The sequence below is a fragment of the Notechis scutatus genome, chromosome 7 (genome assembly GCF_049901735.1).
Source record: "Notechis scutatus isolate UNSWTSFEM ecotype Mainland chromosome 7, rNotScu1.2, whole genome shotgun sequence".
NCBI lineage: Eukaryota > Metazoa > Chordata > Lepidosauria > Squamata > Elapidae > Notechis > Notechis scutatus.
The window spans coordinates 20,027,018-20,040,472 of record NC_142015.1 but is presented as its reverse complement, the minus strand read 5'-3'; the positions used below and the strand labels follow the sequence as shown (position 1 = coordinate 20,040,472).

The 13,455-nt window shown below is 46.4% G+C and overlaps 1 protein-coding gene across 3 annotated transcripts in view; it reads left to right on the top strand.

Moving 5' to 3' along the window:
* Nucleotides 1–9,060: 9,060 nt before the first annotated feature.
* The window catches only part of SNX19 (sorting nexin 19), a 40,041-nt gene continuing 35,646 nt past the window's right edge, over nucleotides 9,061–13,455 (top strand). Inside the window, exons 1-2 of one of the 3 annotated variants that reach the window (XM_087970091.1) lie at nucleotides 9,061–11,191; nucleotides 12,524–12,662. In XM_087970091.1, the coding sequence (XP_087826217.1) occupies nucleotides 10,658–11,191; nucleotides 12,524–12,662 (673 nt within the window). In that variant the 5' untranslated portion in view covers nucleotides 9,061–10,657. The remainder of the gene's footprint in view (nucleotides 11,192–12,523; nucleotides 12,663–13,455) is intronic. The other 2 variants (XM_087970092.1, XM_026678599.2) reach the window with 2 other exon arrangements.

Genomic DNA, 13,455 nt, shown 5'->3' with positions numbered 1-13,455 from the left:
TAGTATTGTTGTCTCTGCAGCTGCGTGGAATTGGAGGTCACATAGTATTCCTGCTCTTTTAATTTCCAGTTTCTCGTAGGTTTTGATCTGGCTGTTTATTTCCTCCCGTAGAGGTTTGATATTTGTTTTCTTAAGTTTTCGGGTACTTACATGTATGGTGTTCGGCTTGGTTCGGGTATTTTCCCACGTCATTATAGTTGTGCTTTTAAAGTTGTAGCAACATTTCGGCAGAATCTCATCTGCCATCATCAGGCTTCTGTTCATCATCAGACGAACACAATACAGAAGAAAACAAATATATATATATATATATATATATATATATATATATATATATATATATATATATATATATATATATATATATGGATCTTTGGTTATTCGGGTTTTCTCCCAGTAAGATTCAAAGTATCTAGGCAGCGTTTCGATGAAGTCTCATTCATCATCTTCAGGCTTGCTTCTTGGCGTCTGTGCTTCTCAGAGTGATGTGAGCTTGATGTCCCCAAGCTCACATCACTCTGAGAAGCACAGAGCCAAAGAAGCAAGCCTGAAGATGATGAATGAGACTTCATCAAACATTGCCTAGATACTTTGAATCTTACTGTGAGAAACAAATAACAAAGATCCATATACAAATACTCGCATGAGAACCTCAGAAAATATATATATATATATATATATATATATATATATATATATATATATATATATATATATATATATATATATATATATACACACACACACACACACACACATACATACATACATACATATATATATAAATTTTGTATATATATAATGTTTTCTGAGGTTTTCGCGGGTATTTGTACGTGGATCTTTGGTTATTCGGGTTTTCTCCCGCGTAAAATTAGAAGTATCTTGGCAATGTTTCGATGAAATCTCATTTGTCAAAACGTTGAAGATGACGAATGAGATTTCTTCGAAATGTTGCCAAGGTACTATTCACTGCACAAGCGCAACATTGCGTGCATGCCGGACATTGCTGACTGCGTTCTTCCCTGCCCAGTCACTTCTTAAGCAAGGTATTTCTGTTTTTCCCCTCCCGACAATCAGCTGTTCCTATGATCAGCCGTGCCAGGATTCCCCTCACTTACTTACTGATTCACCCAGGAGGCTTCCCTGACATCCAGGAAGGCAAAAAATGGAGGGGGGACACAGCACCCCCCCCGCCTTCCCTCCATTTTTTGCCTTCCAGGACCCCATGGAAGCTTCCTGGGAACAAAAACGCCCCCCAGGAGGCTTCCCTGAGGCCCGGAAGGCCCCAAAATGGAGCACAGGAGGATGCTGTGTGCCCCCCCAAGCTCCATTTTTTTCCTTCCTGAGCCCCAGGGAAGCCTTCTGGGAGCAAAAATGCCCCCCAGAAGGCCCCCAAAATGGGGGGGAGTTGCTACCAAAAAAAAGCCACGCCCACCCAGTCACACGGTCATGCCCACCTAGCCACACCCACAGAACCGGCTGTTACAAAATTTGAATCCCACCCCTGCTGCAGTTGTTAAGTTAGTAACATGGCCATTTGACTTTGCTGGTCAGAAGGTGGCAAAAGGGGATCATGTGACCTGGGGACACTGTGACCATCATAAATACGAATCAGTTGCATTTTGCTCGTGTGTCTATGGGGATGCTTCGACGGTCGTTCAATGTGAAAAACGGTCATAACTCCTCTCTTTCAGTGCCCTTGTAACTTTGAGCGGTCACTAAATGAACTGTTGTTAAGTCAAGGAGCACTTGTAATTTATACTTACTGAATGCAGCTTCTCCAAACGATCCCTGCTCAGAGTGCTGGGTATTGTAGTGGCTAGTTTCAGTAAGAGTAAATGCTACTGGGAGAGGAGTGAGTGGTGTTTCACACTCCCAACATGAGTAGCATTAACCCTGTCTGGAAAGAAAGATGGATCTTGACAACGGACACCGCCAGGCTCCTTGTGATGCTGCTGTTAAAACCCAACACAAGTTGGCAACTGAAGAAATGAAAGAGATCGTTACAAGACATTTAACAGAATAACAGAGTTGCAAGGGACCCTGGAGGTCTTCTAGCCCAACCCCCTGCCCAGGCAGAAAACCCCACACCACTTCAGACAAATGACTGTCCAATCTCTTTTTAAAAACGTCCAGTGTTGGAGAATTCACAACTTATGGAGGCAACTCGTTCCATTGATAGATTGTTCTAACTGTCAGGAAATTTCTTAGTTCCATCACTCTGCTTAACAAGTAATTCCCTCAACGCTGTCAAACTATTTACTAACACCGCATTACTATTAGTATTAATCCTCCCATACTTCCTTTCACCCATTTCCTTCCACTTGTGACTGTATGACCGTAACCTTGTTGCTTGTATCCTAATGATTTTTTACAGACTGTTTCCTAGTATGATTTGATTGCTTATTGTACCCTACGACTATTATTAAGTGTTGTACCTGATGATTCTTGACTCTTGACGAATATATCTTTTCTTTTATGTACACTGAGAGTATTTTCAGCAAGACAGATTCCTTGTGCGCCCAATCATACTTGGCCAATAAAGAATTCTATTCTATTCTATTATTCTATTCTATTCTATTCTATTCTATTCTATTCTATTCTATTCTATTCTATTCTATTCTATTCTATTCTATTCTATTTCTATTTCTATCTCTATTTCTAATCTTATTTCTATTTCTATTTCTATTCTCCTCTCCTCTCCTCTGTTCTAGTTCTAGGTAGGTCTTCTCCTTAATTAGAATTGATTTGCTCTTCTACCGATCAGAGGAAGGGAATGAAATGGGTTGTAATTTTCTACTCTAAGACAGAGGTGGGAAAACAAAGAGATGATCTGCAGGTAGCTAACACATCTGAAGGTAGTTTGTAGCCGTGCCACCTCATCTCATCTCAGGATAGAAGCCAGGAGACTGAGTTCTAGTCCCATCTTAGGCAAGAAAGCCAGCTGGGTGACTATGGGCCAGTCACCAGGAGATTGTGAGTCCTCGTCCCATTTTAGGAGTAAAACCCAGCTGGGTCATTTGGGGCCTGTCTCTCTCTCTCTCAGTCCAACCCACTCACAAGATTATTGTCATGGGGAAAATAAGTGGAGGAAGTAGCATTAGGTATGTTTATCACCTTGAGTTATTTGTAAAAAAAATAATAAAGGCAGATAGATAGATAGATAGATAGATAGATAGATAGATAGATAGATAGATAGATAGATAGATATTAGATTAGATTAGATTAGATTAGATTAGATTAGATTAGATTAGATTAGGATTAGATTAACGGAGTTAGAAGGGACCTTGTAGGTCATCTAGCTCAACCCCCCATCCAAGCAGGAGACCCTACACCATTTCTCACAGATGGTAGTCCAGTCTCTTCTTGGAAGCTTCCAGTGATGAAAGCTCCCACAACTTCCGAAGGCAACTTCTGTTTCACTGGTTGATAGTTCTCACTGTCAGAAAATTCCTCCTTATTTCCAGGTTAAATCTCTCCTTGATCAGTTTCCATCCATTATTCCTTATCTGGGCTTCTGGTGCTTTGGAAAATAGCTTGACCTCCTCCTCTCTGTGGCAGCCCCTTAAATATTGGAAGACTGCTATCCTGTCTCCCCTGGTCCTTCTCTTCCCTAGACTAGATGATTGATAGATAGATAGATGGATGGATGGATAGATAGATAGATAGATAGATAGATAGATAGATAGATAGATAGATAGATAGGCAGGCAGGCAGGCAGGCAGGCAGGCAGGCAGGCAGGCAGGCAGAGAGGAAGGAAGGAAGGAAGGAAGGAAGGAAGGAAGGAAGGAAGGAAGGAAGGAAGGAAGGAAGGAAGGAAGGAGAGATGATATAGATAGATGACATAGATGATAGATAGATAGATAGATAGATAGATAGATAGATAGATAGATAGATAGATAGATAAGGTAGGTAGGTAGGTAGGTAGGTAGGTAGGTAGGTAGGCAGGCAGGCAGGGAGGGAGGGAGGGAGGAAGGAAGGAAGGAAAGAAGGAAGGAAGGAAGGAAGGAAGGAAGGATGGATAGATGATATAGACAGATGACATAGATGAGATAGATAGATAGATAGATAGATAGATAGATAGATAGATAGATAGATAGATAGATATAGACAGACAGATCACATTGGCAAATGTCTATTCAGTCCAGATGTATCCAATTAAAATCTCTAAATACTCAAAACTGCTAATCTGCACTGGATTATGCTACGATTTGCCTAAAATATTATAGGCTGGGTTTATATAGCCCAATCTATAGCTTGTGGCTTACCCTTCACACAGCATGCTAGGTCAACATCAAACTACACAATGGCTTAATGTAATATAAAAACAGCCAAGTCCTTCCTTCGAAATGAAGGCAAAAGTAGGCAAACCTCTGACCTTCAGTTACCAGATGGGAGTCTTTTCCTGGGGTTTTTCAGCGATGTTTCTCTCCGCCTGCATGCAACAGCGTAGAAATCTTGCATCTTAATATATGTCATCCAAGCCTCAAAAATGAAATGAAAAAGAAAACACCTGGAGAATCTTTTATTGACCAGCAAAGAAAAGCCCCTTTCTTTCTTTTCTAGCAGCATCTCAATTTTCACTCTCAAATGTACAGATCACTTTCAGAAGTGTGCTTATTATTGGGCTTTAAAGTATTAAGGTATCTTAGGGGAATGGAGATTCCCCTCCCCCTTTTTTGGAGAATAATGCTCAGTTTAACCTTCACCTGTTGGGAAATAAAACACAAGGGAATTTCCATATAAAACTGCAAAATGTGTTCTACCACTGCTAATAACTATTAAAAAAAAAAAAAAGAAGGAAGAAAGGAAGGCTCTTAATAAGATCCTTGGAAGATCTGCAGAAGTCCCAGCTTGGGAATTTTATTGGTCAGGTAGATAGATCCCTAGAGATCCTTAAGGGAGTTTGTCAGCTTTAAGTTGTGATATGAACAGTGGGATTTTATTTCTGGTGTTTGAATAGGACTAGAGGAATCCAGATGCTGGAGAGCATATTTTGAAGTGGGACATTTTGAAGTGACTTCGTCCAAGCTTGAAAAACCTAAGAAGAATTGGAAAGGAGACCACACACAAAAAAGGAAACAAATCCTGAGTTAATAGAAGAGAATATTTGTAGCTCGGGGTTGAACTGGGAGATCTTTGATGTTTTCTGAACTTGGTTGTTTGCTTGCGGGTGTTTCAATGCCCAATTAGGTAATATCTTCAGTGCTAAAAGAGAGTGGGAGGAGGGGGGAAGGGGAAGAGGAAGGAGGAAGAAAGAGGAAGAAGAATAAAAGGAAGAGGAAGACGAGGGAGGAGGAGGAGCAGGAGGAGGAGGAAGAAGAAGAGGAGGAAGGAGGAGGAGGAGGAAGAGGAGGAGGAAAGAAAGGGTGGGGAAGGGGAAGGGGAAGGGGAAGGGGAGGAGGAGGAGGAGGAGGAGGAGGAGGAGGAGGAGGAGGAGGAAGAGGAAGAGGAAGAGGAAGAAGAAGAAGAAGAAGAAGAAGAAGAAGAAGAAGAAGAAGAAGAAGAAGAAGAAGAAGAAGAAGAAGAAGAAGAAGAAGAAGAAGAAGAAGAAGAACAACAACAACAACAACAACAACAACAACAACTCTGGGATCTTTAGTGTTCTCTGAGCTTGGTTGCTTTCTTGCAGACATTTCACTACCCAAGTAGATAACATCATCAGTGCTAGAAGGGAGTTGGGTCATCTAGTTATCCCATTGAGGACTGCCTATATAACACATGGACATCCACAACTGACAAACCAGATAGATGATTAAAGTTGAACCCAGGGAAAACAAAGATTACAGTATGAACTATTCATGTTCAAAGTTCTAGCTGCGACCTTGCCCAGTTTTCATCTTGGATGACAAATTCAGGCCATGTTTGAGGGTATTTTAAACTGATGATCAAATTTGGATGGATTTCAAAGTTTTTTCTGTATTTTTGTCAAACGTGGGATTCCCCTAAAAGTCCTGCTCACACCTGGGACATTTGCTAGAGCAGAACTGCTGAGGAACCAATTTCAGCACAACGTGAACAGAAACTACTTCGAATGTTAGCAACCGTTCAACAGTGGAAGGGCCTGCCTTAGGTGATAGGGTGATGGACACACTTTAGTGGAAATATTAAGCTGAGGATGAAGGGGAGTAGAGAGCCACCAGGGATAAAAGTGGACTAGAGCCTGCAGGGATTCTCTGGCATCCAAGTCACAGTTGTCCCAAAGGTGCTTTTTTCGGGAGGCAACTGGACTTTCTTGTTTTTTTTTCTTTTGAAGACATTTTGCTTCTCACCCAAGAAGCTTCTTCAGTTCTGACTGGATGGTGAGGAATGGAAGGGTCATTGAAGCACTTGGAGGTTTACCTGTGTCCTCAGGGCCACCTGAGTTGTGCTCCTGGTTCCTGTAGTCTGCAATTTTTCCTCTGGAAATCCATTCCTACCTCCCACACCATTCCACGGGTGTTCATGATCCCAAATTGAATAGCTAAAAGTCTGTAGAGATTCTCAGTCATCCAGGTCCTGGTTGTCCCAAACATGCTTTTTCTGGAAACAGCTGGACTTGCTTGTTTTTTCTTGAAGACATTTCGCTTCTCATCTAAGAGCTGAAGAAGCTTCTTGGATGAGAAGCGAAACATCTTCAAAAGAAAAAAAACAAAGAAACTCCAGTTGCCTCCTGAAAAAGCACCTTTGGGACTGGACCAGAGCAGAAGGAGCCAATCAATTTCCGACCACAATCGTACCACACACCCCAGATTAGCTAAAAACATGACTTCAATTTCAATGAGTTGGTTAGGATGCTAACAAGGCAAATGCAGTTTTAGGGTGCATACCCTGTTTCTCCAACAATACGGCCTCCCCCAATAGGAAGTCCCAGCATGTTTTATAGGCATGAAATGAAATTAAGCCCCTCCCCCCAAATTAAGGCCTATATTAAAACATGCGAAATGGGGGGGGAATGGTGGGGGGGCTTGCCGTTAGGAAGTACTTTTGTTGCACACCCAGATATGGTGCTGCCTGCGTTGACCCCGATACGAACTGCCCCACCAACGCCAAGGTCAACATCCAAGCCGTCGCTGCCTGCCTGAAGATGCAAGGGGGGGGAATTAAGTCACCCCCAAAAAGACGGCCTAGCCATTTTTTCGGGGCTCAAAAAAAAAATAAGACCCGGCCTTATTATATGAAAAACACGGTAAAAGGGAGCTCCCACTAAAATTTCCCTGGGAGTCACTTTGATGTTTCACAGTGGAGAAAGTCACTGAAGAAAGCAATTTGGAAGAGTTTGCTATAAAATAAATCCAGGCCATCAAGGACACGGTGACTGGACGCCATCCAAGCTGACCTTAGCCAGAGGATAAAACAACTCAAAAGAAGTTTTTAAGGAGAGACGGGGCTCACAGAATCACCAAGTGTCGGACTTAATGAATAGATAACATCTACACCAGGGGTGATGGCATCACTTAAGATCTGGGGGAACCAGTCCTGCCTTAGGCACAAAGGCAGTTGGGTGACTTGGGTCAGTCCTTCCTTTTCGACCCTAGGAAGCAGTCAATGGCAAACCTCTTCTGTTAACACCTGGCTAAGAAAAAGGATAGGCAGACAAGTCCTCCCTACTCCTGCCATGCTTTTATTATGGGATACAGCCAGTCATTGCCATCATCCCTTGAGTAAAAATTTGAACTAGAGATGTCTATGGAGATTCTCAACCACGCTTGTCCTAAAGATGTGTTGGAAGGGAGATCCATCTGGCCAGGAGAAAGGCACTGGAGATAAAATAGAGGCTGATTAGATTCAATAAAGATTCCCTTTATGGATGAAGCAGAACTACCAACCACCTGTGATTCTGAGCAGCTGACAAAATGGAGTTTAGAGTAGGTGGGTTCTGGATTCCTATAGGGGTCGCGTAGGGGTCATAGCTGGATCTATAGGCAAAAGAGGAAGTGCAAATCCTAGGTCAGAGGTCTCCAAACTTGGCAACTTTAAGACTTGTGCACTTCAAATCCCTGAGAGTTGAAGTCCACAAGTCTTAAAAGTTGCCAAGTTTGGGGACCCCTGTCCTAGGTGTGTCTGAGCTAATCTTGTCAACCTTTGGCTTGTTGTTGCTGCTCGTCTGGAGTTTCTGTCTGACCCAGTTTTTCTGAATGGATCACCAAATCTGCATTTCTAAAAACCGAATCTCCTCATTTCTGCTTGGGGCAAGAAAACTGGGGCTGGTTTCTGCTTCCCTTATTATTATTATTATTTTTCATTTCTCCTTTAGGGAAATATTTTATTCTACCTTTCTAATATTTCCCAAAGTATTTCCTTCTAGGAGGTTGGGAGGGGGGCTTTCCACAGATGTCCCCCCCCCCAAAAAAAGGCCACTGGACTTTCTCAGTTTCTTTTTTTCCCTTTAAAAAAGTTTTGCTTCTCATCCCAAGACGCTTCCCAGAACAAAATAAGCTTCCTGCAGGAGAAAAGCGAAACGTTTTAAAAGAAAAAAGAAAAAAACCCCAAGAAAGTCCAGTGGCCTCTTCGAAAAGAAAAAAAAATTAAAAATTCAAAGCACTTTTGGGGTCGAACGGGAGAGCCCATTTTAGCAACTCGGGAGACGAAAGCCCAGAAGAGCGGCGAAGGTCCAAGGCCAAGGCCGCCAGGCGCCCGTGGGGGGGAAATCCTTGGCGGCGGCGCGGAGCCTCGATCGCCAGGTGGCACTGCGATTTCCCCGACGCGCCCGGCCTCGCTTCCCTCTTGGTTAGCTCTTTAGCAACCGGGGAAGGGCCGGCCAGGCGAAGCCGGGCAAAGGGTGCAAAAGCTCCAGCAAATCGCCCGGCAGGCTTGCAAAAGAAAAAGAAAAAAGGGGAGGGGAGGAGGCGGGAGGAGATTGCAAAAGAGCTTTTTGCACGAGCCCTTCCGCGTTGCTGCCGCGCGTGGAGAGACCCGGGGATGCGATGACGCGGCACGGTGGGTGGGGGGGGGGAGCCCCACGCGCGTGGGAGGAGCGGGTGCAAACGTCAGAAAACGCTCCCCCCGCTCTTCCCGGCTTTGCAAATGGGACGCTGGTGGCGGAGTTGAGCCGCTGAATTGCTGAATTTCCCCCCCGCTTTTATTTTATTTTGCATTTTGCATTTTTTTTTGCATCGCTGCCGTTGGAGAGGCGTTGGCCTCTCGGGGAAAGAACAAAACAAAACAAAAACTCGAGAGGATTTTGCAGGCGCTAAAAGAGTGGAGTGTGGGGGCTGGAGCGCCCGGGGTTGCTTTTTCCGGTGCGCAATTTGTGGGCTTCTCGTTTGGCCGGCCCTGCGCTTGGCGATCGACAAGGGAGCCTGGTGGAAAAGAGCTATCTGGGGGTGGGGTGAGGGTTGAACCCGCCCCGTGCCAATTGCATGGTGGAAGAGCCAAATCCGGCGTGCAAATTGAAAAGCCCCCTTCCCCCTAAAGCGAGAGAGGTGGGCGGGTGGGTTTGCACGATGCATCCCTAACCCTGCGTGCAAACTCCACCTATGAGGAGCAGCCCTGTGATTTTTATTTTTTTTAAGCAATAGAGCAGTAAATCAGGTTAAGGACCAAACATGCTAAGGATGCCAGAGCAAGGTGTGGGGCTGGGCCACCTGGCCGGCAGTAAGAAGCTGATGGCCTTGGGGGCTCTGGTGGGCTGGTTGCTGGTGGTCCATTTGTTGGTGAACGTCTGGTTGCTCTGCCTCTTATCGGGGTTGTTGGCCTTATTGGGAGGCTGGTTGGGCTCCCAGGTGGTGGTTGGCACCAGCCACCGCATTCACCTGGAGAGGTTTCTCCCCGTTGAAGGCTGCCCTCCGAATCCCGAGGCAGAGAGGGAGCTGGAGGAAGAGATCCGGAATATTATTCGAAAGATCATTCGGGATTTCGTCTCTTCGTGGTACCGGGCGGTAAGCCGGGAGCAGAACTTTGAGAAGGAGGTGGAAAAAGCTATGATGGGCTTGGCTTCGGGGCTCCGAAGGAGGATGCTTCTGGTGGACAAGAAGGCCTTGGCGCAAAAGGTGCTCCTCCTGGCGGGGTGTCACCTTCAGGCCTACAAGAAGGTCCAGGAGACGTGGAAAGAGGCGGAACGCCTCGGAGAGCCTTCCGAGGAGGCCGGTAGGCTGTGGCGAGCCTACTGTGAATTCTCAGAGCCTCATTGGGCTGTTCAGAGCCCTGCGCATCAGGTGGACTATGCCAGGCGCGTGGTGGACTTGTTACTACGGGTCTTGGTGCCCGAGCCTCACCTGGAAAGCAGGACGGGGCGCTTTGTGGTGGTGGAGCTGGTGACGTGCAACGTGTTGATGCCTGTGATCAACAAAATGGCGGACCCCGACTGGCTCAACCAGCTGTGGGTTCACCTCTTCTCCAGGAAGGCCACCGGCACCGTCGAGGTCGTGGAGACTTCCCCAGAGGTATTGGCCGCCTATTCAAGCCAACCTGTGGTGACCGGTGTGTTGTCCCCAGTCCTTCAGCCAGAAATGGCTACCGAGGGCGATAAAGCCCTAGCGAGGGATTCTGAGCCTTTCAACAGGAATGTGGTAGATAGCTTGGAGGACTTCTTGGTAGAGGGGAAGGAACCCGTTGACAGAGCGCTGAGCACCCCCGTGAATGAGAAAGACGATGGGAGCCTGGCTGCAACCCTGCTTGACCCTGGTACCCTCGGGTCCTTCTTCCCCCCAGTGGAGACTTGGAAGTTGAGTCCCCCATGTCCGATGTAGGAAAAGACCCTGGTTCCTTGATCGTCGTGTCTGCAGAAGAACTCTTCGCTAGCTCCCTTCTGGATTTGGAAGGGCCTCTTGACGTGGATCCAGAAGACGGTTCGGGAGAGAAAGACAGGTGCTCGGAGGATATGGCTGAGGGCTTCCCCTCTGAAGCCAACCTCCAGGCCACCTCCCTCGGACCGTGCCCTGACATCCAGGTAGAGCCAGTGGCTGAAGACGCCTTCGCTTCTTTGACTGCTCTTTTGGAGGATCCAGCAAAGACCTTCCTGAGAAGGCCGTCCTACTTGGGGAAAGAGCTGGAGACCCCCAGTGGGAGCTTGGCCCACGGCCCTCACGATCGAGCCCAACTGCCAGGTCTGCTTTCTTCCTCTCCCACTGCCCCGATGGGCACTTTCAGCTTTGAGCCACTCAGTCCTGATGGTCCGGTCATCATCCAGAATCTGCGTATTGCAGGGACAATCACTGCTCGAGAACACAGTGGAACAGGATTCCACCCTTACACCTTGTACACTGTGAAGGTAATCCTGGTTTCGTTTCCTTCCTTCCCTCCCTCCTCATTCCCATCTTCCTTCCTTCCTTCCTTCCTTCCTTCCTTCCTTCCTTCCTTCCTTCCTTCCTCTTCTTCCTTCCCTGCCTTCCTCCTCCTTTCCTATCTCCTTCCTCTTCCCCCCTCCTTCCCTCCCTCCTTCTTATTCCCATCTCCTTCCTTCCCCTGCCTCCCTCCTTCCCATCTCCTCCCTCCCTCCCTCCCTCCTTCCCATCCCTCCCTCCCTCCCCCCTTCCTATCTCCCTCCCTTCCCTCCCTGCCTCCTCTCCTTCCCATCTCCTTCCTCCCACCCTCCCTCCTTCTCATTCCCATCTCCTTCCTTCCTTCCTTCCTTCCTTCCTTCCTTCCTACCTACCAACCTACAAACCTACCTCCTTCCTTCTCTGCCTTCCTCCTTCTTTCCATCTCCTTCCTCCCCCCTCCTTCCCTCCCTCCTTATTCTCATCTCCTTCCTTCTCCCCCTTCCTTCCTTCCTCCTTCTTCCCATCTCCTCCCTCCCACCCTCCCCTCTTTCCCTCCCTCCCTCCCTCCCCTCTTTCCTTCCCTCCCCTTCCTATCTCCTTCCTTCCTTCCTTCCCTCCCCTCCTTCCCATCTCCTCCTCCCCCCTCCCCCTCCCTTCTCATTCCCATCTCCTTCCTTCCTTCCCTCCCTTCCCATCTCCTCCTCCTCCCTTCCTCCTTCCTTCCTTCCTTCCTTCCTTCCTTCCTTCCTTCCTTCCTTCCTTCCTTCCTTCCTTCCTTCCTTCCTTCCTCCCTCCCTCCCTCCTTCCCCTCTTCCTTCCCTGCCTTCCTCCTTCTTTCCATCTCCTTCCTCCCCCTCCTTCCCTCCCTCCTTCTTATTCCCATCTCCTTCCTTCTGTCCCCCTTCCTTCCTTCCTACCTCCCCTCCTTCCTTCTCTGCCTCCCTCCTTCCCATCTCCTCCCCCTCCCTCCCTCCTTCCCATTCCCATCTCCTTCCTTCTTCCCTCCCTCCCCTCCTCTCTCTCCTTTCTTTCCTACCTATCTGCCTCCCTCCCTCCCTTCCTTCCCTGCCTCCTTCCTTCCCATCTCCCACCTGCCTCCCTCCTTCCCTCCCTCCCTCCCTCAATTCTCATTTCCATCTTCCTTCCTTCTCTCCCTCTCTTTCTTCCTAACTTAACCAAACCTGTCATCCCAGCCCAAACATCTGAGATGACCCTTCCAAATTGCCAACAGTCAGGCCATCTCTTGAAGTCAAGTCAAGCTTTAGACCATTCCACATGGTTTACTTTGGCAAACAGCTTCTTCCTCACCGATGGTGGTATTTTTCTTCTTCTTTCCATAGTATGAGACGACATTAGACAGTGACGGCACTAACAGCCTCCAGCAAGTGGCATATCACACGGTGAACCGAAGATACCGCGAGTTCTTGAATCTGCAGACCAGGCTGGAAGAGAAGCCAGATCTACGGAAATTCATAAAAAGTTAGTCCTGAATTCTCTTTTCTGTAGAATCTTGTTACAGCCAAAGTGGGAGTTAATTAAGTTAATGTAGAATGTCTACATTCTTCTTTTTCCTCCTCTTCCTCCTCCTCTTTCTCTTCTTCTTCCTCCTCCTCCTCCTCTTCCTCCCCTTTTCTCTCCACTGGCAATTATGGTTGATTATTTATTTTTCCGTACGGCATAGCAAATGCAACAGGGTGCATAAAACAACATACAAATTGTATATTAAAATACACGTGGTTTATATCATGATACACATTATGGTTAAGTAGGGGACAACAGATTAAATGAACCATCTGCAAAATCTCTGGATATATTCTCCATGGTAGAAGCGGTTTTGAGGAATAATAATAATTATTACCAGAAAAATGGAATAAAAGCAGATAAAGGCATAATTAAACTAGCTCTGCACCTAACCCATAATATCTTTTCGCAAGCACTGTTTCAGTTCGAAGCAGTTCTCTCTGGCACTTAATCCAATACAGGTAGTCCTTGACTTACGACCACAATTTAGACCAAACTTTTATGTCACTAAGCGAGACAGTTAAGTGAGTTTCCCCCATATTTGCCATATTTGTCAAATGAATCGTTGCAGTTGTTAAGTTAGTCACATGGTTCTTAAGTAAATCTGGCTTCCTCATTGACTTTGCTGGTTAGAAGTTCTCAAAATGGAATCATGTGACTCCAGGGACATTGCGTCCGTCATAAATATGAACCAGTTGCCAAGCGTCTGGATTTCAGTCACATGACCTTGGAGATGCCAAAACGGTTGTAA